Below are 27,823 nucleotides of genomic sequence, written 5' to 3' on the forward strand. Positions count from 1 at the left end.
GGAATGCACCGATGAACTACGGTGCACAGCGTTCCAGAGAACAAGGAATGATGACAAGCAAACGCCATCGAGGGAAGATAGAGGATTCCCGAGGTTAACTGTCAAGGAGCTCTCTAAAGACGGACTAAGCAGTTGGGTGACTCCGCTACCATTCCGTTCACCAAGAAGGCGCTTCCCAAACAATGGAGGACATGCCATCTCTAGGTTCACCTCGCACCTCTGCGACCTATAAAGGGAACCAGAGACCAAAAACAACTTTGTGGCCTTCATCCAGAAGATATTCTTTACCGGCCACGCAAAGCCGACACCTCTAATGGAGGAAGGTGAAAAATGTCGGTACCTCCAATCACCTGGGGCCTACCACCCTCAGGAACCCGATCAAATCCGGGTAATGTTCAACCCCAGCACTCAGCTTCAGGGAGCCTCCCTGAACGACGGCCTCTTTACTGGACTAGATTCGACAACCAGTTTTCCAGGAGTGTTGTTACGCTTCCGCAAGGAGCCAAAAGCCATCTCCTTCTGCCAAACGCCAGGTGATAGAGCGACAGGCTGCCACGACTGGCATACCTACAAGGGGATGCATTCTGTGGGTAAAACTACAGAGACAAAAGACTGTTCTCTCACAAGGCTAAAAGGAAGCAGTGCCAGAGATCTTTACACAAAGACATTGTGGTCCAACCAGCAAACCTGGAGCTGTGCATCCACCCTGCATCCTTTGCCAAAGAACCTTGACCAAGGGACCTTGATACCAGTGATACCGGCCGGTGTCATATCGCTATGTGGACATGGACTCTTGCATCGTTTGAGAATGTGATGTTATCTTTGTTATGCATTGCACATATGTTCCACATAGTCTGTTATATAGTGGTATCTACAGATACCAGACGGGGAGTGTCATGGAACAACAACTACATTTCTGACTCACCCCCCTCTCTCCTTTGCAGCTTCTGCCTGTCAGATTTTATTCCCAGCTGCATGGAGTTTGCACACACATACTGTGCTTGTGTAACTTGCAACAATGTTGCATTTCTTGCCTCCGGGCATGGAATCAGTGAGCTGCTACTGCAGTTTCTGAGATCCTCACCAGAATGGGCTAGTCTGCCCCCCCTCTTGTTTGTTCAGACATAGTCTGCCCCTAGACTATTCCTTTACCCACACTGCACCTCACTTCCTTTTCCACCCTGGAGACAGTGAGTACAGGACCCTTCTCTGTTCACCCCCCATGGTGAGGCCATCTCTTTTTACCGGTTTCTAACTAATAATCACCACTACATACCATCCACAAGTATCTGTATCCTGCTGCCTTTTCCCAATAAAGTGGAGGAAATATTACAGGGCTTGGAGTGATTTAAAAGGGAACTGTGTTAATGCTATCGGGAGCCATTCACACCAAACGTGACCCTGGCTTCAGAAAACCGTGTGTGTGTGTATGTGTGTGTGTGTACACATGACATATTACACCGTGTCATGATTTATTTAACAAAAATAAAGCCAAAATGGAGAAGCCATGTGTGAAAAACTAAGTACACCTTGTGGAGAAAATGGGGGTAATCAGCGCATTAATAAAGGAAGTGTGCTCGGCTGGTTACCCCTATTTCGTATTGGGGATGAAGGGGTTAATTTTATATGTTGTTCCCCTGTACCATTGTCCCCTATATGCATTGTTGTCCCCTTTTTGCAGGCTTGTCCCTACCTGCAGTGCTGAATAACAGGAGCCGTTCCATTAAGACTGCTAATTTAGGAACGGAGTGAGCCAGCACCCTGATTTTTGGTGTGCAGCCTCAGTGTAACCCCCCAAGCACACACACATTAAAAATATAACTTTGTCATAAGGGAAACATATATTTTTGATAAAGTGCCTTTCTGTTGCAATTTTAAAATGTACAGGCAGGATGCTATTGTTTCTGCCTGCCTTTGTAATGCATTACGGAACAAATGTTATGCATACATGAGCCCCCTGGTGGGAGATGCCGATGGGTCTAGGGACGTGTGTGGGGGGGGGGGGGGGGGGGGTGAAAGACCCCAGAGTCTTACAGTGTCACTTAATCAGGATGTTTCTGAGTAGCAGATCCTGTTACTCATCCTAGATATTTCACACCTTGGGACCAAACTCCAGACGTTGCGTCCCCAGAAATGAGTGGCCCCTTTTTACTTAGCAGTGCTACCAAGCTGCTTACTGAGCATGCTCAGAGTTACCTGGGCTGGCTGTAGGATTTGCTCATGTGACATGGCAGGTTCTGATAGGAGGAAGATAATTCCTTGCCAATGGGATGAGGCTAATGTAACACTTCACAGGCCTTATCCTTAAAGAGGCCTGTAACCCTCATTCCTTTGTTGTTGTTGTTGTTACCTGATTTCTTCAAGCGGATAAGATCTAAGTACATCGGCTACGATTCCAGAACGCAAGGGGTTAAAAACATCGCAACAAGGAAACTAGCCCTGCTTCAGGATTTCGTTAGCCCTGGGGATTCCAGAACGAACCCCAAAGAACCAGAAAAGACTTTGCACATTCACAGAAGGATTGGACTGGCTATTTATTTGGCAATTTGCAAAAGGACAATCTTCTGGTGCTTTGCACCTTTCTGGACATTATCCCCTGTTCCTATACCGTAAGTGTAATTATTAAGTGTATTCTGCAGTTGTCGTGTGTTTGCCTATCAAGGGAATAAATCTCAGTTTATTTTGCTCAACCTGTTCTGCTCAATCAGGATCCACGAAATATAAATGTGTTATTAAGTGCGTCTCCCGTCACACACCTTATGATTCAATAGCTTGTAGAACCACCTTTAGCAGCAATAACTTGAAGTAATCGTTTTCTGTATGACTATCAGTCTCTCACATCGTTGTGGAGGAATTTTGGCCCACTCTTCTTTACAACATTGCTTCAGTTCATTGAGGTTTGTGGGCATTTGTTTATGCACAGCTCTTAAGGTCCCGCCACAAGCATTTCAATCAGATTGAGGTCTGGATTTTGACTGGGCCATTGCAACCCCTTGATTCTTTTCTTTTTCAGCCATTCTGTTGTAGATTTGCTGGTGTGCTTGGGATCATTGTCCTGTTGCATGACCCAATTTCAGCCAAGCTTTAGCTGTCGGACAGATGGCCTCACATTTGACTCTAGAATACTTTGGTATACAGAGGAGTTCATGGTCGACTCAATGACTGCAAGGTTCCCAGGTCCTGTGGCTGCAAAACAAGCCCAAATCATCACCCCTCCACCACCGTGCTTGACAGTTGGTATGAGGTGTTTGTGCTGATATGCTGGGTTTGGTTTTCGCCAAACGTGGCGCTGTGCATTATGGCCAAACATCTCCACTTTGGTCTCGTCTGTCCAAAGGACATTGTTCCAGAAGTCTTGTGGTTTGTTCAGATGCAACTTTGCAAACCTAAGCCGTGCTGCCATGTTCTTTTTAGAGAGAAGAGGATTTCTCCTGGCAGCCCTTCCAAACAAACCATACTTGTTCAGTCTTTTTCTAATTGTACTGTCATGAACTTTAACATTTAACATGCTAACTGAGGCCTGTAGAGTCTGAAATGTAACTCTTGTTTTTTTTGCAATTTCTCTGAGCATTGCACGGTCTGACCTTGGGGTGAATTTGCTGGGACGTCCACTCCTGGGAAGGTTGGCAACTGTCTTGCATGTTTTCCACTTTTGAATAATCTTTCTCGCTGTTTGGAAATGGCCTTATAACCCTTCCCAGATTGATGGGCAGCAACAATTGCTTCTCTAAGATCATTGCTGATGTCTTTCCTCCTTGGCATTGTGTTAACACACACCTGAATGCTCCAGACCAGCAAACTGCTAAAACTTTGGCTTTTATAGAGGTGGTCACACTTGCAGAGGATCAATTAATCAAGGGCATTTGATTAGCAGCACCTGTCTGCTACTTAGCATCTTAATTCCTATGGAAGCAGTAAGGGTGTACTTAGTTTTTCACACATAGCTTCTCCATTTTAGCTTTATTTTTGTTAAATAAATCATGACAGTGTAATATGTCATGTGTACACACACACACACACACACACACACACACACACACACACACACACACACACACACACACACACACACACACACACACACACACAGTGTAATATGTCATGTGTTGTTGTGCATCTGAGGTTCTAATTTTAAGACCTGCTAAGGAACAGATGATTGTTATTATGTCCTGATATGTAAAACCATGGAATTCAAAGAGGGTGCACTTTCTTTTTCACACAACTGTATACAGCCCCCCATATACACACCCTGTATTATACATACACACACCCTGCCCGTATATACAGTGTATTATACAGCCCCGTATATACACACACTGTATTATACCCACACCCCTCCCCATATACACAGTGTATTATACACCCCCCCGTATACACACACACACACACTCCCCATATACACAGTGTATTATACCCTCCCCATATACACAGTGTAGTATACACCCCCCGTATATACATACACCCTCCCCATATACACAGTGTAGTATACACCCCCCGTATATACATACACCCTCCCCATATACACAGTGTAGTATACACCCCCCGTATATACACACACCCTCCCCATATATACAGTGTATTATACACCCCCCGTATATACATACACCCTCCCCATATACACAGTGTAGTATACACCCCCCTTATATACACTGTCACGGGAGACCAGACCTAATTCACGCTGAATATACTGGGCACTGATTGAACAGGACAAAATGATAAAATACACTGAAGATTTATTCCCTTTCGGGCAAACACAACATGTAACACAACTCTGTCACACAACTGTCACACAACTCTGTCACACAACTCTGTAACACAACTCTGTAACACAACTCTGTAACACAAATGACACTTGAAAATAACACTTACGGTAAAATAACAGGGTAAAGTATCCCAGAATGACACTGGCTAGAAATTCTCCCTGGCTGGATCAGAGTCACGAACAACCAACTACGAACAGCGAACTCTCTGCCACTCTGCCACTCTGCCACCCTGGGGTTGGGGCAACCTGCCTCTTTATAGGGTTTGAATTCCCATCACAAACAGGCAAGGAACTCTGGGAGGAAGCAGGAATGCCCCCCCACCCCCTCCCTGAATGGCTGGGCATTGTCTAACCCCTAGGAGGGGTTGATGGCAGATACTTCATGTTATCTGGCCCATCCCCACTCCTTATGGCTCTGCAGCTTGATAGTCCTGAATATCTCCAGACACCTTGGCAGCAAAGCCACTGGATGCCCTCTGAAGTCAGGGAGTCCCAAAGCTCCCAGCTCATCCTCCAGGCACCTTTATCTGCAGGAACCTCACCTGATTAAATCAGAGGCCCCTCCATACAAATGTACTCACATGCAAATCCCATTACCAGCCTGCTATCTGAGAAATGAGTACACACAGTCACATAATCCCCTGAACACTTTGCAGGGCTGACTCCCAAATTACATGACACTGCTTACACATAGATCACAAAACACTTTGCAGGGCTGACTCCCAAATCACATGACAGTGCTTACCCATAGATCACAAAACACTTTGCAGGGCTGACTCCCAAATCACATGACAGTGCTTACCCATAGATCACAAAACACTTTGCAGGGCTGACTCCCAAATCACATGACAGTGCTTACCCATAGATCACAAAACACTTTACCTCATATTGCCTGTGTAACTAGACTCGGGGATGGAATTCACAGGGAATAAAAGGGCTTTGGAATACACATGCATAGTACATCATACATTAACCCTTTCTCTCCCCACGAATTAGGGGTAACTAGCCAGGTATAACCCCTTTATTACAGGCCAGATTACCCCCGATCGTCACATACACACCCTGTATTATACCCCCCTGTATTATACCCACCCACACCTCCCCATATACATAGTGTATTATACAGGCCCCATATACACACCCTGTATTATACCCACCCACACCTCCCCATATACATAGTGTATTATACAGGCCCCATACACACACCCTGCATTATACACACAACCACCCGCCCCGTATATACAGTGTATTATACCCCCCCTGTATTATACCCACACACACCTCCCCATATACATAGTGTATTATACAGGCCCCATATACACACCCTGTATTATACCCACACACACCTCCCCATATACATAGTGTATTATACAGGCCCCCATATACACACCCTGTATTATACACACAACCACCCGCCCCGTATATACAGTGTATTATACCCCCCCTGTATTATACCCACACACACCTCCCCATATACATAGTGTATTATACAGGCCCCATATACACACCCTGTATTATACACACAACCACCCGCCCCGTATATACAGTGTATTATACCCCCCCTGTATTATACACACACACCCCGTATATACAGTGTATTATACACACCCGCCCCGTATATACAGTGTATTATACCCCCCCTGTATTATACACACACACCCCGTATATACAGTGTATTATACACACCCGCCCCGTATATACAGTGTATTATACCCCCCCTGTATTATACCCACACACACCTCCCCATATACATAGTGTATTATACAGGCCCCCATATACACACCCTGTATTATACACACAACCACCCGCCCCGTATATACAGTGTATTATACCCCCCCTGTATTATACCCACACACACCTCCCCATATACATAGTGTATTATACAGGCCCCATATACACACCCTGTATTATACACACAACCACCCGCCCCGTATATACAGTGTATTATACCCCCCCCTGTATTATACACACACACCCCGTATATACAGTGTATTATACACACCCGCCCCGTATATACAGTGTATTATACCCCCCCCTGTATTATACACACACACCCCGTATATACAGTGTATTATACACACCCGCCCCGTATATACAGTGTATTATACCCCCCCTGTATTATACCCACACACACCTCCCCATATACATAGTGTATTATACAGGCCCCCATATACACACCCTGTATTATACACACAACCACCCGCCCCGTATATACAGTGTATTATACCCCCCCTGTATTATACACACACACCCCGTATATACAGTGTATTATACCCCCCCTGTATTATACACACACACCCCGTATATACAGTGTATTATACACACCCTCCCCGTATACACAAGTGTATTATACACACCCTCCCCGTATACACAAGTTTATATTACACACCTTGTATAATACACACACACACCCTTCCCGTATACACAAGTGTATTATACACACACCCCGTATATACAGTGTATTGTACACCCCCTGTATTACACACACACACACACACAAACACACACACACACACACACACACACACACAGTGTTTTATACACCCCCTGTATAATACACACACCCTCCCCGTATACACAAGTGTATTATACACCCCCCTGTATTATACACTCTCCCGCCCTGTATATACAGTGTATTATACACCCCCTGTATAACACACACTCCCGCCCTGTATATACACTGTATTATACACCCCCTGTATAACACACACACACCCCCTCCCTGTATACACAAGTGTATGATACACCCCCCCTGTATTACATACACACAGTACATGGATACGGTGCCCCCTCCCTCCCGTACATACCGGAGGCGGCGGAGACCTGTGCGTGGGTGCCCTGCGAGGTGCTCCCCCCGGAGCAGGGTGCTGGGGGGGCGCTGATTGTCTGGGGCGTGGTGATGGCGCGAGGGGCAGTGGGCATGGTGCCTGTGCTGGCCACAGTATACACCAGGCTCTGCGCAGGCGGGGGCGCTGCCACGGTCAGTGTGCTGGACACAGGTGCTGGGTATATCGCCGTCAGGGGCATCGGAGGGGTGCAGGCCGGAGCAAGCAGTGGGCTGTGACCTGGGCGGGACAAGGAAAAAGAGAGCAACCAATCAGAGCCTCTGAGCACAGACAGGCAGCCAATCAGAGCCTCTGAGCCCAGACAGGCAGCCAATCAGAGCCTCTGAGCCCAGACAGGCAGCCAATCAGAGCCTCTGAGCCCAGACAGGCAGCCAATCAGAGCCTCTGAGCCCAGACAGGCAGCCAATCAGAGCCTCTGAGCCCAGACAGGCAGCCAATCAGAGCCTCTGAGCCCAGACAGGCAGCCAATCAGAGCCTCTGAGCCCAGACAGGCAGCCAATCAGAGCCTCTGCGCCCAGACAGGCAGCCAATCAAAGCCTCTGAGCCCAGACAGGCAGCCAATCAGAGCCTCTGAGCCCAGACAGGCAACCAATCAGAGCCTCTGAGCCCAGACAGGCAGCCAATCAGAGCCTCTGAGCCCAGACAGGCAGCCAATCAGAGCCTCTGAGCCCAGACAGGCAGCCAATCAGAGCCTCTGAGCCCAGACAGGCAGCCAATCAGAGCCTCTGAGCCCAGACAGGCAGCCAATCAGAGCCTCTGCGCCCAGACAGGCAGCCAATCAAAGCCTCTGAGCCCAGACAGGCAGCCAATCAGAGCCTCTGAGCCCAGACAGGCAGCCAATCAAAGCCTCTGAGCCCAGACAGGCAGCCAATCAGAGCCTCTTAGCCCAGACAGGCAGCCAATCAGAGCCTCTGAGCCCAGACAGGCAGCCAATCAAAGATTCTCTCTGCCCTCCCCCTCCCCACAGGAGCAAGAAAGGAGAAGGGGAATAGGGAAGTTAAAATAGCAAAGAGAAGAATCGGAGTAAAGGCGCGTGCGAGAGTGAGAGACGCGCGTGCCGAGAGCGAGAGCCGCGCGCGAGAGACGCGCGTCCCGAGAGCGAGAGACGCGTCCCGAGAGCGAGAGACGCGCGCGCGAGAGACGCGCGTCCCGAGAGCGAGAGACGCGCGTCCCGAGAGCGAGAGATGCGCGCGTCCCGAGAGCGAGAGATGAGCGTTCCGAGAGCGAGATGCGCGTCCCAAGAGCTGCGCGTCCCGAGAGCGAGAGCTGCGCGTCCCGAGAGCGAGAGACGCGCGTCTCGTGAGCGAGAGACGCGCGTCCCGAGAGCGAGAGACGCGCGTCCCGAGAGCGAGAGACGCGCGTCCCGAGAGCGAGAGACGCGCGTCCCGAGAGCGAGAGACGCGCGTCCCGAGAGCGAGAGACGCGCGTCCCGAGAGCGAGAGACGCGCGTCCCGAGAGCGGCGCGTCCCGAGAGCGGCGCGTCCCGAGAGCAGCGCGTCCCGAGAGCAGCGCGTCCCGAGGGCGAGAGACACGCGTCCCGAGAGCGACGAATCATAAAGTACAGGCGATAAGCCCAAAGCAACATGTTCCCAGGTAAGAAGATACCAAGCACTGACCCCGCAGCCTGTAATAACCTGCCTGGGACACGCAGAGCATCGCACTGACCCCGCAGCATGTAATAACCTGCCTGGGACACGCAGAGCATCGCACTGACCCCGCAGCCTGTAATAACCTGCCTGGGACGCGCAGAGCACCGCACTGACCCCGCAGCATGTAATAACCTGCCTGGGACGCGCAGAGCATCGCACTGACACCGCAGCATGTAATAACCTGCCTGGGACACACAGAGCATCGCACTGACCCCGCAGCATGTAATAACCTGCCTGGGACACGCAGAGCACCGCACTGACCCCGCAGCATGTAATAACCTGCCTGGGACGCGCAGAGCATCGCACTGACCCCGCAGCCTGTAATAACCTGCCTGGGACACGCAGAGCATCGCACTGACCCCGCAGCATGTAATAACCTGCCTGGGACGCGCAGAGCATCGCACTGACCCCGCAGCATGTAATAACCTGCCTGGGACACGCAGAGCATCGCACTGACCCCGCAGCCTGTAATAACCTGCCTGGGACACGCAGAGCACCGCACTGACCCCGCAGCATGTAATAACCTGCCTGGGACGCGCAGAGCATCGCACTGACCCCGCAGCCTGTAATAACCTGCCTGGGACGCGCAGAGCATCGCACTGACCCCGCAGCCTGTAATAACCTGCCTGGGACGCGCAGAGCACCGCACTGACCCCGCAGCCTGTAATAACCTGCCTGGGACGCGCAGAGCACCGCACTGACCCCGCAGGCTGTAATAACCTGCCTGGGACGCGCAGAGCATCGCACTGACCCCGCAGCCTGTAATAACCTGCCTGGGACGCGCAGAGCACCGCACTGACCCCGCAGCCTGTAATAACCTGCCTGGGACGCGCAGAGCATCGCACTGACCCCGCAGCCTGTAATAACCTGCCTGGGAGGCGCAGAGCATCGCACTGACCCCGCAGCCTGTAATAACCTGCCTGGGACACGCAGAGCACCGCACTGACCCCGCAGCATGTAATAACCTGCCTGGGACGCGCAGAGCATCGCACTGACCCCGCAGCCTGTAATAACCTGCCTGGGACGCGCAGAGCACCGCACTGACCCCGCAGCATGTAATAACCTGCCTGGGACGCGCAGAGCATCGCACTGACCCCGCAGCATGTAATAACCTGCCTGGGACACGCAGAGCATCGCACTGACCCCGCAGCCTGTAATAACCTGCCTGGGACGCGCAGAGCACCGCACTGACCCAGCAGCCTGTAATAACCTGCCTGGGACGCGCAGAGCACCGCACTGACCCCGCAGCCTGTAATAACCTGCCTGGGACGCGCAGAGCATCGCACTGACCCCGCAGCCTGTAATAACCTGCCTGGGAGGCGCAGAGCATCGCACTGACCCCGCAGCCTGTAATAACCTGCCTGGGACACGCAGAGCACCGCACTGACCCCGCAGCCTGTAATAACCTGCCTGGGACGCGCAGAGCATCGCACTGACCCCGCAGCATGTAATAACCTGCCTGGGACGCGCAGAGCATCGCACTGACCCCGCAGCCTGTAATAACCTGCCTGGGACGCGCAGAGCACCGCACTGACCCCGCAGCCTGTAATAACCTGCCTGGGAGGCGCAGAGCATCGCACTGACCCCGCAGCCTGTAATAACCTGCCTGGGACGCGCAGAGCATCGCACTGACCCTGCAGCATGTAATAACCTGCCTGGGACGCGCAGAGCACCGCACTGACCCCGCAGCATGTAATAACCTGCCTGGGACGCGCAGAGCATCGCACTGACCCCGCAGCATGTAATAACCTGCCTGGGACGCGCAGAGCACCGCACTGACCCCGCAGCATGTAATAACCTGCCTGGGACACGCAGAGCATCGCACTGACCCCGCAGCATGTAATAACCTGCCTGGGACACGCAGAGCACCGCACTGACCCCGCAGCCTGTAATAACCTGCCTGGGACGCGCAGAGCACCGCACTGACCCCGCAGCCTGTAATAACCTGCCTGGGACACGCAAAGCATCGCACTGACCCCGCAGCATGTAATAACCTGCCCGGGACGCGCAGAGCATCGCACTGACCCCGCAGCCTGTAATAACCTGCCCGGGCCACGCAGAGCATCGCACTGACCCCGCAGCCTGTAATAACCTGCCTGGGACACGCAGAGCATCGCACTGACCCCGCAGCATGTAATAACCTACCTGGGACGCGCAGAGCACCGCACTGACCCCGCAGCATGTAATAACCTGCCTGGGACGCGCAGAGCACCGCACTGACCCCGCAGCCTGTAATAACCTGCCTGGGACGCGCAGAGCCCCGCACTGACCCCGCAGCCTGTAATAACCTGCCTGGGACGCGCAGAGCATCGCACTGACCCCGCAGCATGTAATAACCTGCCTGGGACGCGCAGAGCACCGCACTGACCCCGCAGCCTGTAATAACCTGCCTGGGACGCGCAGAGCATCGCACTGACCCGCAGCATGTAATAACCTGCCTGGGACGCGCAGAGCACCGCACTGACCCCGCAGCATGTAATAACCTGCCTGGGACGCGCAGAGCACCGCACTGACCCCGCAGCCTGTAATAACCTGCCTGGGACGCGCAGAGCATCGCACTGACCCCGCAGCATGTAATAACCTGCCTGGGACACGCAGAGCATCGCACTGACCCCGCAGCATGTAATAACCTGCCTGGGACGCGCAGAGCATCGCACTGACCCCGCAGCCTGTAATAACCTGCCTGGGACGCGCAGAGCATCGCACTGACCCCGCAGCATGTAATAACCTGCCTGGGACGCGCAGAGCATCGCACTGACCCCGCAGCATGTAATAACCTGCCTGGGACGCGCAGAGCATCGCACTGACCCCGCAGCCTGTAATAACCTGCCTGGGACGCGCAGAGCACCGCACTGACCCCGCAGCATGTAATAACCTGCCTGGGACGCGCAGAGCATCGCACTGACCCCGCAGCCTGTAATAACCTGCCTGGGACGCGCAGAGCACCGCACTGACCCCGCAGCCTGTAATAACCTGCCTGGGACGCGCAGAGCACCGCACTGACCCCGCAGCATGTAATAACCTGCCTGGGTTGCGCAGAGCATCGCACTGACCCCGCAGCATGTAATAACCTGCCTGGGACGCGCAGAGCATCGCACTGACCCCGCAGCATGTAATAACCTGCCTGGGACACGCAGAGCATCGCACTGACCCCGCAGCATGTAATAACCTGCCTGGGACGCGCAGAGCATCGCACTGACCCCGCAGCCTGTAATAATAACCTGCCTGGGACGCGCAGAGCATCGCACTGACCCCGCAGCATGTAATAACCTGCCTGGGACGCGCAGAGCATCGCACTGACCCCGCAGCATGTAATAACCTGCCTGGGACGCGCAGAGCATCGCACTGACCCCGCAGCCTGTAATAACCTGCCTGGGACGCGCAGAGCATCGCACTGACCCCGTAGCATGTAATAACCTGCCTGGGACGCGCAGAGCATCGCACTGACCCCGCAGCCTGTAATAACCTGCCTGGGACGCGCAGAGCACCGCACTGACCCCGCAGCATGTAATAACCTGCCTGGGACGCGCAGAGTATCGCACTGACCCCGCAGCATGTAATAACCTGCCTGGGACACGCAGAGCATCGCACTGACCCCGCAGCCTGTAATAACCTGCCTGGGACGCGCAGAGCATCGCACTGACCCCGCAGCCTGTAATAACCTGCCTGGGACGCGCAGAGCATCGCACTGACCCCGCAGCATGTAATAACCTGCCTGGGACGCGCAGAGCATCGCACTGACCCCGCAGCCTGTAATAACCTGCCTGGGACGCGCAGAGCATCGCACTGACCCCGCAGCATGTAATAACCTGCCTGGGACACGCAGAGCATCGCACTGACCCCGCAGCCTGTAATAACCTGCCTGGGAGCGCAGAGCACCGCACTGACCCCGCAGCCTGTAATAACCTGCCTGGGACGCGCAGAGCACCGCACTAACCCCGCAGCATGTAATAACCTGCCTGGGACACGCAGAGCATCGCACTGACCCCCGCAGCCTGTAATAACCTGCCTGGGACGCGCAGAGCATCGCACTGACCCCGCAGCCTGTAATAACCTGCCCGGGACGCGCAGAGCATCGCACTGACCCCGCAGCATGTAATAACCTGCCTGGGACGCGCAGAGCACCGCACTGACCCCGCAGCCTGTAATAACCTGCCTGGGACGCGCAGAGCATCGCACTGACCCCGTAGCATGTAATAACCTGCCTGGGACGCGCAGAGCATCGCACTGACCCCGCAGCCTGTAATAACCTGCCTGGGACACGCAGAGCATCGCACTGACCCAGCAGCATGTAATAACCTGCCTGGGACACGCAGAGCATCGCACTGACCCCGCAGCATGTAATAACCTGCCTGGGACGCGCAGAGCACCGCACTGACCCCGCAGCCTGTAATAACCTGCCTGGGACGCGCAGAGCATCGCACTGACCCCGCAGCATGTAATAACCTGCCTGGGACGCGCAGAGCATCGCACTGACCCCGCAGCATGTAATAACCTGCCTGGGACGCGCAGAGTATCGCACTGACCCCGCAGCATGTAATAACCTGCCTGGGACACGCAGAGCATCGCACTGACCCCGCAGCCTGTAATAACCTGCCTGGGACGCGCAGAGCATCGCACTGACCCCGCAGCCTGTAATAACCTGCCTGGGACGCGCAGAGCATCGCACTGACCCCGCAGCATGTAATAACCTGCCTGGGACGCGCAGAGCATCGCACTGACCCCGCAGCCTGTAATAACCTGCCTGGGACGCGCAGAGCATCGCACTGACCCCGCAGCATGTAATAACCTGCCTGGGACACGCAGAGCATCGCACTGACCCCGCAGCATGTAATAACCTGCCTGGGACGCGCAGAGCACCGCACTGACCCCGCAGCCTGTAATAACCTGCCTGGGACACGCAGAGCATCGCACTGACCCCGCAGCATGTAATAACCTGCCCGGGACGCGCAGAGCATCGCACTGACCCCGCAGCATGTAATAACCTGCCTGGGACACGCAGAGCATCGCACTGACCCCGCAGCATGTAATAACCTGCCTGGGACGCGCAGAGCATCGCACTGACCCCGCAGCATGTAATAACCTGCCTGGGAGCGCAGAGCACCGCACTGACCCCGCAGCCTGTAATAACCTGCCTGGGACGCGCAGAGCACTGCACTAACCCCGCAGCATGTAATAACCTGCCTGGGACACGCAGAGCATCGCACTGACCCCCGCAGCCTGTAATAACCTGCCTGGGACGCGCAGAGCATCGCACTGACCCCGCAGCCTGTAATAACCTGCCCGGGACGCGCAGAGCATCGCACTGACCCCGCAGCATGTAATAACCTGCCTGGGACGCGCAGAGCACCGCACTGACCCCGCAGCATGTAATAACCTGCCTGGGACGCGCAGAGCATCGCACTGACCCCGCAGCATGTAATAACCTGCCTGGGACGCGCAGAGCATCGCACTGACCCCGCAGCATGTAATAACCCGCCTGGGACGCGCAGAGCACCGCACTGACCCCGCAGCATGTAATAACCTGCCTGGGATGCGCAGAGCATCGCACTGACCCCGCAGCATGTAATAACCTGCCTGGGACACGCAGAGCATCGCACTGACCCCGCAGCATGTAATAACCTGCCTGGGACGCGCAGAGCATCGCACTGACCCCGCAGCATGTAATAACCTGCCTGGGACACGCAGAGCACCGCACTGACCCCGCAGCATGTAATAACCTGCCTGGGACGCGCAGAGCATCGCACTGACCCCGCAGCATGTAATAACCTGCCTGGGACGCGCAGAGCACCGCACTGACCCCGCAGCCTGTAATAACCTGCCTGGGACACGCAGAGCATCGCACTGACCCCGCAGCATGTAATAACCTGCCTGGGACACGCAGAGCACCGCACTGACCCCGGGACGCGCAGAGCATCGCACTGACCCCGGGACGCGCAGAGCACCGCACTGACCCCGGGACGCGCAGAGCACCGCACTGACCCCGCAGCCCGGGACACGCAGAGCACCGCACTGACCCCGCAGCCCGGGACGCGCAGAGCACCGCACTTACCCCGGGACGCGCAGAGCACCGCACTGACCCCGCAGCCCGGGACACGCAGAGCACCGCTCTGACCCCGGGACGCGCAGAGCACCGCACTGACCCCGCAGCCCGGGACGCGCAGAGCACCGCACTGACCCCGGGACGCGCAGAGCACCGCACTGACCCCGCAGCCCGGGACGCGCAGAGCACCGCACTGACCCCGCAGCCCGGGATGCGCAGAGCACCGCACTGACCCCGGGACGTGCAGAGCACCGCACTGACCCCGGGACGCGCAGAGCATCGCACTGACCCCGGGACGCGCAGAGCACCGCACTGACCCCGCAGCCCGGGACGCGCAGAGCACCGCACTGACCCCGGGACGCGCAGAGCACCGCACTGACCCCGCAGCCCGGGACGCGCAGAGCACCGCACTGACCCCGCAGCCCGGGATGCGCAGAGCACCGCACTGACCCCGGGACGTGCAGAGCACCGCACTGACCCCGGGACGCGCAGAGCATCGCACTGACCCCGGGACGCGCAGAGTACCGCACTGACCCCGCAGCCCGGGACGCGCAGAGCACCGCACTGACCCCGCAGCCCGGGACGCGCAGAGCACCGCACTGACCCCGCAGCCCGGGACGCGCAGAGCACCGCACTGACCCCGCAGCCCGGGACGCGCAGAGCACCGCACTGACCCCGGGACGTGCAGAGCACCGCACTGACCCCGGGACGCGCAGAGAACCGCACTGACCCCGGGACGCGCAGAGCACCGCACTGACCCCGCAGCCCGGGACGCGCAGAGCACCGCACTGACCCCGCAGCCCGGGACGAGCAGAGCACCGCACTGACCCCGCAGCCCGGGACGCGCAGAGCACCGCACTGACCCCGGGACGCGCAGAGCACCGCACTGACCCCGGGACGCGCAGAGCATCGCACTGACCCCGCAGCCTGTAATAACCTGCCTGGGACACGCAGAGCACCGCACTGACCCCGCAGCATGTAATAACCTGCCTGGGACGCGCAGAGCACCGCACTGACCCCGCAGCCTGTAATAACCTGCCTGGGACGCGCAGAGCATCGCACTGACCCCGCAGCCTGTAATAACCTGCCTGGGACGCGCAGAGCACCGCACTGACCCCGCAGCCCGGGACGCGCAGAGAACCGCACTGACCCTGGGACACGCAGAGCATCGCACTGACCCCGGGACGCGCAGAGCACAGCACTGACCCCGGGACGCGCAGAGCACCGGACTGACCCCGGGACGCGCAGAGCACCGCACTGACCCCGGGACGCGCAGAGCACCGCACGGATTTCCTGATCTTTGCTCACTATAGGGAAGCGCTGACCTGCACATTACACACGTGACCGTCACGGGCTGGGACATGAAGCTCCGGTGGCGTGTGACACTTACCTGCCAGTAGCGGCTGGACGATGGCCTGACCGCTGGGTCCGATGGCTGTGAACCCGAGAGCCATGGATCCGGTACCCAGGGGGGGCTGCACGCAGGGGGAGGAGCCTGGGGGGGCCGTCTGCGTGTGCGAGCTGCTGGTCACGAGGGGGAGTGCGTGTCCACCCGCCGACGTTACATACGTGATCCTGACCCAGAGAGAGAGGCGCAATGAGACGCCTGCGCAGCACCTCCAACACGCTCTGCACCGCCGCCAATACCGACACGCTCTGCACCGCCAACATGCTCTGCACCGCCGCCAATACCGACACGCTCTGCACCGCCAACACGCTCTGCACCGCCGCCAATACCGACACGCTCTGCACCGCCAACACGCTCTGCACCGCCGCCAATACCGACACGCTCTGCACCGCCAACACGCTCTGCACCGGCGCCAATACCGACATGCTCTGCACCGCCAACACGCTCTGCACCGCCGCCAATACCGACACGCTCTGCACCGCCAACACGCTCTGCACCGCCGGCAATACCGACACGCTCTGCACCGCCAACATGCTCTGCACCGCCACCAATACCGACACGCTCTGCACCGCCAACACGCTCTGCACCGCCGCCAATACCGACACGCTCTGCACCGCCAACATGCTCTGCACCGCCGCCAATACCGACACGCTCTGCACGGCCAACACGCTCTGCACCGCCGCTAATACCGACACGCTCTGCACCGCCGCCAATACCGACACGCTCTGCACCTCCAACACGCTCTGCACCGCCGCCAATACCGACACGCTCTGCACCGCCACCAACCCCGCCGCGTGCTGTGTCGCCAACACGCTCTGCACCGCCAACACGCTCTGCACCGCCACCAACACCGCCGCGTGCTGCGCCGCCAACACGCTCTGCACCGCCAACACGCTCTGCACCGCCGCCAACCCCGTCGCGTGCTGCGCCGCCAATACCGACACGCTCTGCACCACCGGCAACACCACCAACACTGCCGCGTGCTGCGCCGCCAACACCGACACGCTCTGCACAGCCGCCAACACCAACACTGCCGCGTGCTGCGCCGCCAACACGCTCTGCCCTGCCAACAACACCGGCGCCGCCAATACCGACACGCTCTGCACCGCCGGCAACACCACCAACACCGCCGCGTGCTGCGCCGCCGGCAACACCGACACGCTCTGCACCGCCGGCAACACCGACACGCTCTGCACCGCCGGCAACACCGACACGCTCTGCACCGCCGCCAACACCGACACGCTCTGCACTGCCGCCAACACCGACAGGCTCTGCACCACCGCCGCGTGCTGCGCCACCAACAAAGACACGCTCTGCACCGCCGGCTACACCGACACGCTCTGCACCACCGGCAACACCGACACGCTCTGCACCGCCGACAACACCGACACGCTCTGCACCACCGACAACACCGACACGCTCTGCACCGCCGGCAACACCGACACGCTCTGCACCGCCGGCAACACCAACACGCTATGCACCGCCGGCAACACCGACACTCTCTGCACTGCCGGCAACACCGACACGCTCTGCACCGCCGGCAACACCGACACGCTCTGCACCGCCGCCACGCTCTGCACCACCGACATGCTCTGCACCGCCGACAACGCCGACACGCTCTGCACCGCCGGCAACACCGACACGCTCTGCACCGCCGGCAACACTGACACGCACTGTGCTGCCAACACTGATGAGCGCTGCACCGCCAACATACTCTGCTGCACCGCCAATACCGACACACTGCACCGCCGGTAACACCGATACGCACTGTGCTGCCAACACCAACACCGATGCGCCGCTTAGGCTGTGATAACACCTGCTCCGACGGGGCGGCAGCGAGTTTGGTGACGTCACCGCTGCGATCCGGCAAAGCGGCAAGTTAAACTGAATTCAGGAGGCAGCCGGAGGAGACAGGGAGGCGTGGCCCTGAGCGGGTCGCCCTCATTGGCTGAACCGCTGACGTGACGTCGCCGCTCTGCTCCTCAGCCTGCCGCCCGGCAGTCCGGCGCTGTGGCGCATGCGGTATGTTCGCTTTCATTGGATTTCGGCATGTTTTTGAGCCCGCGATGCCGCCGGCCGATTCCGGTATAATCACAATCTAAGACTGATGCGCCTCCCGCCGCTAACCCCCGACACGCGCTGCGTGCGGTCAGAGCTCCGCACATTGGCGCTGCGACGCCGGATTGCGGTTATTCTCACCTAGTAGATGACGGTAAGATGACTTTCTGTGGCTGTGAAGTTGCTGTTGCCACGGTCACAGGGATGGCGCTCTGGAGCGTGGCACTGCCGTGGGGCACTAAGGCACTCTGAGCAGGGTTCTGTGGCTGCACCACGGGCATCGGTGTAATCTGTATTATCTGCAAGAGGAGGCAGGCGTGAGAGACCACGTATGCCTCACGTTTGTGCTCCTACCACACACACCTACCACGTATGCACGCACATACACACACGCACACTCAGGCCCTCGCTCACTCCGCGCACACTCAGGCCCTCGCTCCCCCGCGCACACTCAGGCCCTCGCTCCCCCGCGCACACTCAGGCCCTCGCTCACTCCATGCACACTCAGGCCCTCGCTCCCCCCGCGCACACTCAGGCCCTCGCTCCCCCCGCGCACACTCAGGCCCTCGCTCCCCCCGTGCACTCAGGCCCTCGCTCCCCCGTGCACACTCAGGCCCTCGCTCCCCCCGCGCACACTCAGGCCCTCGCTCCCCCCCATGCACACTCAGGCCCTCGCTCCCCCCGCGCACACTCAGGCCCTCGCTCCCCCCCACGCACACTCAGGTCCTCGCTCCCCCCGCGCACACTCAGGCCCTCGCTACCCCCGCGCAAACTCAGGGCCCCGCCCCTACTCAGGCCCCGCACACACTCAGGACCCCACGCACACTCAGGCCCTCGCCCCCCCTGCGCACACTCAGGCCCTCGCCCCCCGTGCACACTCAGGCCCTCGCCCCCGTGCACACTCAGGCCCTCGTCCCCCCGCGCACACTCAGGCCCCTGCGCACACTCAGGCCCCCGCGCACTCAGGCCCTCGCCCCTGTGCACACTCAGGCCCTCGCCCCCCGTGCACACTCAGGCCCCCGCACACACTCAGGCCCCCGCGCACACTCAGGCCCCCGCGCACACTCAGGCCCCCGCGCACAACCAGGCCCCCACGCACACTCAGGCCCCCGCGCACACTCAGGCCCCCGCTCACACTCAGGCCCCCGCCCCCGCGCACACTCAGGCCCCCGCGCACACTCAGGCCCCCGCGCACACTCAGGCCCTCGCCCCCGTGCACACTCAGGCCCTCGCCCCCCCGCGCACACTCAGGCCCTCGCCCCCCCGCGCACACTCAGGCCCCCGCGCACACTCAGGCCCCCGCGCACACTCGGCACCTTGTTGGCGGATTGGGCTCCGTTCTGCATGGGAAAGGACGCGGTGCCGAGCGGGAGTTGTGCCACCGGAGCGGTCCGGACCGTCACATGGGGCGTTGTCATGGGAACCAGCATCTTGCCCTGAACCTGAGCAGCGGTCAGCAGCTGCGCAGGGCGCCCCCCCAGGGAGGGGGCGGGGGACCCCGCCAAGGCTGAGGGGGACACGCCGGGAAAGGGTTAATAATAATAACAACATGTCGAATGCGTGTCTCTGGTCACGCCTATGTAACACGCCACGAAATACTGCTTGAACCAAACATAACGTAACTCCTGTGGTGCCTGAGGCACAGGAACGTCTGCAGACAGTGTACCGTCCACCTGTGTAACTATTAACCCTTCACAGCGCAGGAGACCAGCCAGTCATGCGCTGACCCCCACAGGGCAATTATATTACTACGGTCTTACCCCGTCTCTGTATATAGTGACCATTATATATACATATATATTATCCCCTATTCTAGGCTGGTCTTACCGTGTCTCTGTATATAGTGACCATTATATATACATATATATTATCCCCTATTCTAGGCTGGTCTTACCGTGTCTCTGTATATAGTGACCATTATATATACATATATATTATCCCCTATTCTAGGCTGGTCTTACCCCGTCTCTGTATATAGTGACCATTATATATACATATATATTATCCCCTATTCTAGGCTGGTCTTACCGTGTCTCTGTATATAGTGACCATTATATATACATATATATTATCCCCTATTCTAGGCTGGTCTTACCCCGTCTCTGTATATAGTGACCATTATATATACATATATATTATCCCCTATTCTAGGCTGGTCTTACCGTGTCTCTGTATATAGTGACCATTATATATACATATATATTATCCCCTATTCTAGGCTGGTCTTACCCCGTCTCTGTATATAGTGACCATTATATATATATATATATTATCCCCTATTCTAGGCTGGTCTTACCCCGTCTCTGTATATAGTGACCATTATATATACATATATATTATCCCCTATTCTAGGCTGGTCTTACCGTGTCTCTGTATATAGTGACCATTATATATACATATATATTATCCCCTATTCTAGGCTGGTCTTACCCCGTCTCTGTATATAGTGACCATTATATATACATATATATTATCCCCTATTCTAGGCTGGTCTTACCGTGTCTCTGTATATAGTGACCATTATATATACATATTATCCCCTATTCTAGGCTGGTCTTACCGTGTCTCTGTATATAGTGACCATTATATATACATATATATTATCCCCTATTCTAGGCTGGTCTTACCGTGTCTCTGTATATAGTGACCATTATATATACATATATATTATCCCCTATTCTAGGCTGGTCTTACCGTGTCTCTGTATATAGTGACCATTATATATACATATATATTATCCCCTATTCTAGGCTGGTCTTACCGTGTCTCTGTATATAGTGACCATTATATACACATATATTATCCCCTATTCTAGGCTGGTCTTACCGTGTCTCTGTATATAATGACAATACATACAGTGGTGTGAAAAAGAATATATATATATATATATTTATTTACATATTTACAGTGGTGTGAAAAAGAAAGTGCACCCTCTTTGAATTCCATGGTGCTACATATCAGGGAATAATAACAATCACCTGTTCCTTAGCAGGTCTTAAATTAGAACCTCAGATGCACAACAACACATGACATATTACACCGTGTGTGTGTGTGTGTGTGTGTGTGTGTGTGTGTGTGTGTGTGTGTGTGTGTGTGTGTGTGTGTGTGTGTGTGTGTGTGTGTGTGTGTGTGTGTGTGTGTGTGTGTGTGTACACATGACATATTACACCGTGTCATGATTTATTTAACAAAAATAAAGCCAAAATGGAGGAGTTATGTGTGAAAAACTAAGTACACCCTTACTGCTTCCATAGGAATTAAGATGCTAAGTAGCAGACAGGTGCTGCTAATCAAATGCCCTTGATTAATTGATCCTCTGCAAGTGTGACCACCTCTATAAAAGCCGAAGTTTTAGCAGTTTGCTGGTCTGGAGCATTCAGGGGTGTGTTAACACAATGCCAAGGAGGAAAGACATCAGCAATGATCTTAGAGAAGCAATTGTTGCTGCCCATCAATCTGGGAAGGGTTATAAGGCCATTTCCAAACAATTTAAAGTCCTTCATTCTACAGTGAGAAAGATTATTCAAAAGTGGAAAACATGCAAGACAGTTGCAAATCTTCCCAGGAGTGGACGTCCCAGCAAACTCACCCCAAGGTCAGACCGTGCAATGCTCAGAGAAATTGCAAAAAACCCAAGAGTTACATCTCAGACTCTACAGGCCTCAGTTAGCATGTTAAATGTTAAAGTTCATGACAGTACAATTAGAACAAGTATGGTTTGTTTGGAAGGGCTGCCAGGAGAAAGCCTCTTCTCTCTAAAAAGAACATGGCAGCACGGCTTAGGTTTGCAAAATGGCATCTGAACAAACCACAAGACTTCTGGAACAATGTCCTTTGGACAGACGAGACGAAAGTGGAGATGTTTGGCCATAATGCACAGCGCCACGTTTGGCGAAAACCAAACACAGCATATCAGCACAAACACCTCATACCAACTTTCAAGCACGGTGGTGGAGGGGTGATGATTTGGGCTTGTTTTGCAGCCACAGGACCTGGGAACCTTGCAGTCATTGAGTCGACCATGAACTCCTCTGTATACCAAAGTATTCTAGAGTCAAATGTGAGGCCATCTGTCCGACAGCTAAAACTTGGCCGAAATTGGGTCATGCAACAGGACAATGATCCCAAGCACACCAGCAAATCTACAACAGAATGGCTGAAAAAGAAAAGAATCAAGGTGTTGCAATGGCCCAGTCAAAGTCCAGACCTCAACCCGATTGAAATGCTGTGGCTGGACCTTAAGAGAGCTGTGCATAAACAAATGCCCACAAACCTCAATGAACTGAAGCAACGTTGTAAAGAAGAGTGGGCCAAAACTCCTCCACAATGATGTGAGAGACTGATAGTCATACAGAAAACGATTACTTCAATTATTGCTGCTAAAGGTGGTTCTACAAGCTATTGAATCATAAGGTGTACTTAGTTTTCCACACATGGCTTCTCCATTTTGGCTTTATTTTTGTTAAATAAATCATGACACCTCACTGGTGTGGGGGCAAGGGTCCCAGACAGAGGGGGGGGCAAGGGTCCCAGACAGAGGGGGGGGGCAAGGGTCCCACAGACAGAGGCGGGGGGCAAGGGTCCCACAGACAGAGGGGGGGGGCAAGGGTCCCACAGACAGGGGGGGGGGCAAGGGTCCCACAGACAGAGGGGGGGGGCAAGGGTCCCACAGACAGAGGGGGGGGGCAAGGGTCCCACAGACAGAGGGGGGGCAAGGGTCCCACAGACAGAGGGGGGGGCAGGGTCCCACAGACAGAGGGGGGGGGGCAAGGGTCCCAGACAGAGGGGGGGGGGGGCAGGGTCCCACAGACAGGGGGGGGGGCAAGGGTCCCACAGACAGAGGGGGGGGGGGCAAGGGTCCCACAGACAGAGGGGGGGGGGGGGCAAGGGTCCCACAGACAGAGGGGGGGGCAAGGGTCCCACAGACAGAGGGGGGGGGGGCAAGGGTCCCACAGACAGAGGGGGGGGGCAAGGGTCCCACAGACAGAGGCCCACAGAGGGATAGGGAGACAGAGGCCCACAGAGGGAGGGGGGGACAGGGGCGAGCAGTGCTGCAGAGGGAGACGGGGCAAGCAGTGCTGCAGAGGGAGACGGGGCGAGCAGTGCTGCAGAGGGAGACGGGGCGAGCAGTGCTGCAGAGGGAGACGGGCGAGCAGTGCTGCAGAGGGAGACGGGGCGAGCAGTGCTGCAGAGGGAGACGGGGCGAGCAGTGCTGCAGAGGGAGACGGGGCGAGCAGTGCTGCAGAGGGAGAACGGGGCGAGCAGTGCTGCAGAGGGAGACGGGCAAGCAGTGCTGCAGAGGGAGACGGGGCGAGCAGTGCTGCAGAGGGAGACGGGCGAGCAGTGCTGCAGAGGTTAGACGGGGCGAGCAGTGCTGCAGAGGGAGACGGGGTGAGCAGTGCTGCAGAGGAAGAACGGGGCGAGCAGTGCTGCAGAGGGAGAACGGGGTGAGCAGTGCTGCAGAGGGAGACGGGGCGAGCAGTGCTGCAGAGGGAGACGGGCGAGCAGTGCTGCAGAGGGAGACGGGGCGAGCAGTGCTGCAGAGGGAGACGGGGCGAGCAGTGCTGCAGAGGGAGACGAGGCGAGCAGTGCTGCAGAGGGAGAACGGGGCGAGCAGTGCTGCAGAGGGAGACGGGGCGAGCAGTGCTGCAGAGGGAGACGGGGCGAGCAGTGCTGCAGAGGGAGACGGGGCGAGCAGTGCTGCAGAGGGAGAACGGGGCGAGCATTGCTGCAGAGAGAGACAGGGGCGAGCAGTGCTGCAGAGGGAGAACGGGGCGAGCAGTGCTGCAGAGGGAGACGGGGCGAGCAGTGCTGCAGAGGGAGAACGGGGCGAGCAGTGCTGCAGAGGGAGACGGGGCGAGCAGTGCTGCAGAGGGAGACGGGGCGAGCAGTGCTGCAGAGGGAGAACGGGGCGAGCAGTGCTGCAGAGGGAGACGGGGCGAGCAGTGCTGCAGAGGGAGAACGGGGCGAGCAGTGCTGCAGAGGGAGACGGGGCGAGCAGTGCTGCAGAGGGAGAACGGGGCGAGCAGTGCTGCAGAGGGAGACGGGGCGAGCAGTGCTGCAGAGGGAGACGGGGCGAGCAGTGCTGCAGAGGGAGACGGGCGAGCAGTGCTGCAGAGGGAGACGGGGCGAGCAGTGCTGCAGAGGGAGACGGGGCGAGCAGTGCTGCAGAGGGAGACGGGGCGAGCAGTGCTGCAGAGGGAGAATGGGGCAGCAGTGCTGCAGAGGGAGACGGGCGAGCAGTGCTGCAGAGGGAGACGGGCGAGCAGTGCTGCAGAGGGAGACGGGGCGAGCAGTGCTGCAGAGGGAGACGGGCGAGCAGTGCTGCAGAGGTTAGACGGGGCGAGCAGTGCTGCAGAGGGAGACGGGGCGAGCAGTGCTGCAGAGGGAGACGGGGCGAGCAGTGCTGCAGAGGGAGAACGGGGCGAGCAGTGCTGCAGAGGGAGACGAGGCGAGCAGTGCTGCAGAGGGAGAACGGGGCGAGCAGTGCTGCAGAGGGAGACGGGCGAGCAGTGCTGCAGAGGGAGAACGGGGCGAGCAGTGCTGCAGAGGGAGACGGGCGAGCAGTGCTGCAGAGGGAGACGGGGCGAGCAGTGCTGCAGAAGGAGACGGGGCGAGCAGTGCTGCAGAGGGAGACGGGGCGAGCAGTGCTGCAAAGGGAGACGGGGCGAGCAGTGCTGCAGAGGGAAAACGGGGCGAGCAGTGCTGCAGAGGGAGACGGGGCGAGCAGTGCTGCAGAGGGAGAACGGGGCGAGCAGTGCTGCAGAGGGAGACGGGGCGAGCAGTGCAGCAGAGGGAGACGGGGCGAGCAGTGCTGCAGAGGTTAGACGGGGCGAGCAGTGCTGCAGAGGGAGACGGGGCGAGCAGTGCTGCAGAGGGAGAACGGGGCGAGCAGTGCTGCAGAGGGAGACGGGGCGAGCAGTGCTGCAGAGGGAGACGGGGCGAGCAGTGCTGCAGAGGGAGAACGGGGCGAGCAGTGCTGCAGAGGGAGACGGGGCAAGCAGTGCTGCAGAGGGAGACGGGGCGAGCAGTGCTGCAGAGGGAGACGGGGCGAGCAGTGCTGCAGAGGGAGACGGGGCGAGCAGTGCTGCAGAGGGAGAACGGGGCGAGCAGTGCTGCAGAGGGAGACGGGGCGAGCAGTGCTGCAGAGGGAGAACGGGGCGAGCAGTGCTGCAGAGGGAGACGGGGCGAGCAGTGCTGCAGAGGGAGAACGGGGCGAGCAGTGCTGCAGAGGGAGAACGGGGCGAGCAGTGCTGCAGAGGGAGAACGGGGCGAGCAGTGCTGCAGAGGGAGACGGGGCGAGCAGTGCTGCAGAGGGAGAACGGGGCGAGCAGTGCTGCAGAGGGAGACGGGGCGAGCAGTGCTGCAGAGGGAGTACGGGGCGAGCAGTGCTGCAGAGGGAGACGGGGCGAGCAGTGCTGCAGAGGGAGACGGGGCGAGCAGTGCTGCAGAGGGAGACGGGGCGAGCAGTGCTGCAGAGGGAGACGGGCGAGCAGTGCTGCAGAGGGAGACGGGGCGAGCAGTGCTGCAGAGGGAGACGGGGCGAGCAGTGCTGCAGAGGGAGACGGGGCGAGCAGTGCTGCAGAGGGAGACGGGGCGAGCAGTGCTGCAGAGGGAGAACGGGGCGAGCAGTGCTGCAGAGGGAGACGGGCGAGCACTGCTGCAGAGGGAGACGGGGCGAGCAGTGCTGCAGAGGGAGACGGGGCGAGCAGTGCTGCAGAGGGAGACGGGCGAGCACTGCTGCAGAGGTTAGACGGGGCGAGCAGTGCTGCAGAGGGAGACGGGGCGAGCAGTGCTGCAGAGGTAGAACGGGGCGAGCAGTGCTGCAGAGGGAGACGAGGCGAGCAGTGCTGCAGAGGGAGAACGGGGCGAGCAGTGCTGCAGAGGGAGACGGGGCGAGCAGTGCTGCAGAGGGAGAACAGGGCGAGCAGTGCTGCAGAGGGAGACGGGCGAGCAGTGCTGCAGAGGGAGACGGGGCGAGCAGTGCTGCAGAAGGAGACGGGGCGAGCAGTGCTGCAGAGGGAGACGGGGCGAGCAGTGCTGCAAAGGGAGACGGGGCGAGCAGTGCTGCAGAGGGAGACGGGGCGAGCAGTGCTGCAGAGGGAGAACGGGGCGAGCAGTGCTGCAGAGGGAGAACGGGGCGAGCAGTGCTGCAAAGGGAGACAGGGCGAGCAGTGCTGCAGAGGGAGAACGGGGCGAGCAGTGCTGCAGAGGGAGACGGACGAGCAGTGCTGCAGAGGGAGAACGGGGCGAGCAGTGCTGCAGAGGGAGACGGGGCGAGCAGTGCTGCAGAGGGAGAACGGGGCGAGCAGTGCTGCAGAGGGAGACGGACGAGCAGTGCTGCAGAGGGAGACGGGGCGAGCAGTGCTGCAGAGGGAGACGGGGCGAGCAGTGCTGCAGAGGGAGACGGGGCGAGCAGTGCTGCAGAGGGAGACGGGGCGAGCAGTGCTGCAGAGGGAGACGGGGCGAGCAGTGCTGCAGAGAGAGACGGGGCGAGCAGTGCTGCAGAGGGAGACGGGGCGAGCAGTGCTGCAGAGGGAGACGGGGCGAGCAGTGCTGCAGAGGGAGACGGGGCGAGCAGTGCTGCAGAGGGAGACGGGGCGAGCAGTGCTGCAGAGGGAGACGGGGCGAGCAGTGCTGCAGAGGGAGACGGGGCGAGCAGTGCTGCAGAGGGAGACGGGGCGAGCAGTGCTGCAGAGGGAGACGGGGCGAGCAGTGCTGCAGAGGGAGACGGGGCGAGCAGTGCTGCAGAGGGAGACGGGGCGAGCAGTGCTGCAGAGGGAGACGGGGCGAGCAGTGCTGCAGAGGGAGACGGGGCGAGCAGTGCTGCAGAGGGAGAACGGGGCGAGCAGTGCTGCAGAGGGAGACGGGGCGAGCAGTGCTGCAGAGGGAGACGGGGCGAGCAGTGCTGCAGAGGGAGACGGGGCGAGCAGTGCTGCAGAGGGAGACGGGGCGAGCAGTGCTGCAGAGGGAGACGGGGCGAGCAGTGCTGCAGAGGGAGACGGGGCGAGCAGTGCTGCAGAGGGAGACGGGGCGAGCAGTGCTGCAGAGGGAGAC

At 57.8% G+C, this 27,823-nt stretch overlaps 1 protein-coding gene across 1 annotated transcript in view; it reads right to left on the reverse strand.

Annotated features, from left to right (window-relative positions):
- LOC142475385 (protein capicua homolog) overlaps positions 1-27,823 on the reverse strand; it is a 92,075-nt gene that overhangs the window by 17,449 nt on the left and 46,803 nt on the right. The window contains exons 5-8 of the mRNA XM_075581300.1: positions 20,083-20,273; positions 18,908-19,065; positions 16,691-16,875; positions 7,570-7,827 (exon numbers count right to left, since the gene is read on the reverse strand). Of these exons, the coding sequence (XP_075437415.1) occupies positions 7,570-7,827; positions 16,691-16,875; positions 18,908-19,065; positions 20,083-20,273 (792 nt within the window). The remainder of the gene's footprint in view (positions 1-7,569; positions 7,828-16,690; positions 16,876-18,907; positions 19,066-20,082; positions 20,274-27,823) is intronic.

This window comes from Ascaphus truei, unplaced genomic scaffold, assembly GCF_040206685.1.
Source record: "Ascaphus truei isolate aAscTru1 unplaced genomic scaffold, aAscTru1.hap1 HAP1_SCAFFOLD_1202, whole genome shotgun sequence".
Classification (NCBI taxonomy): Eukaryota; Metazoa; Chordata; class Amphibia; order Anura; family Ascaphidae; genus Ascaphus; species Ascaphus truei.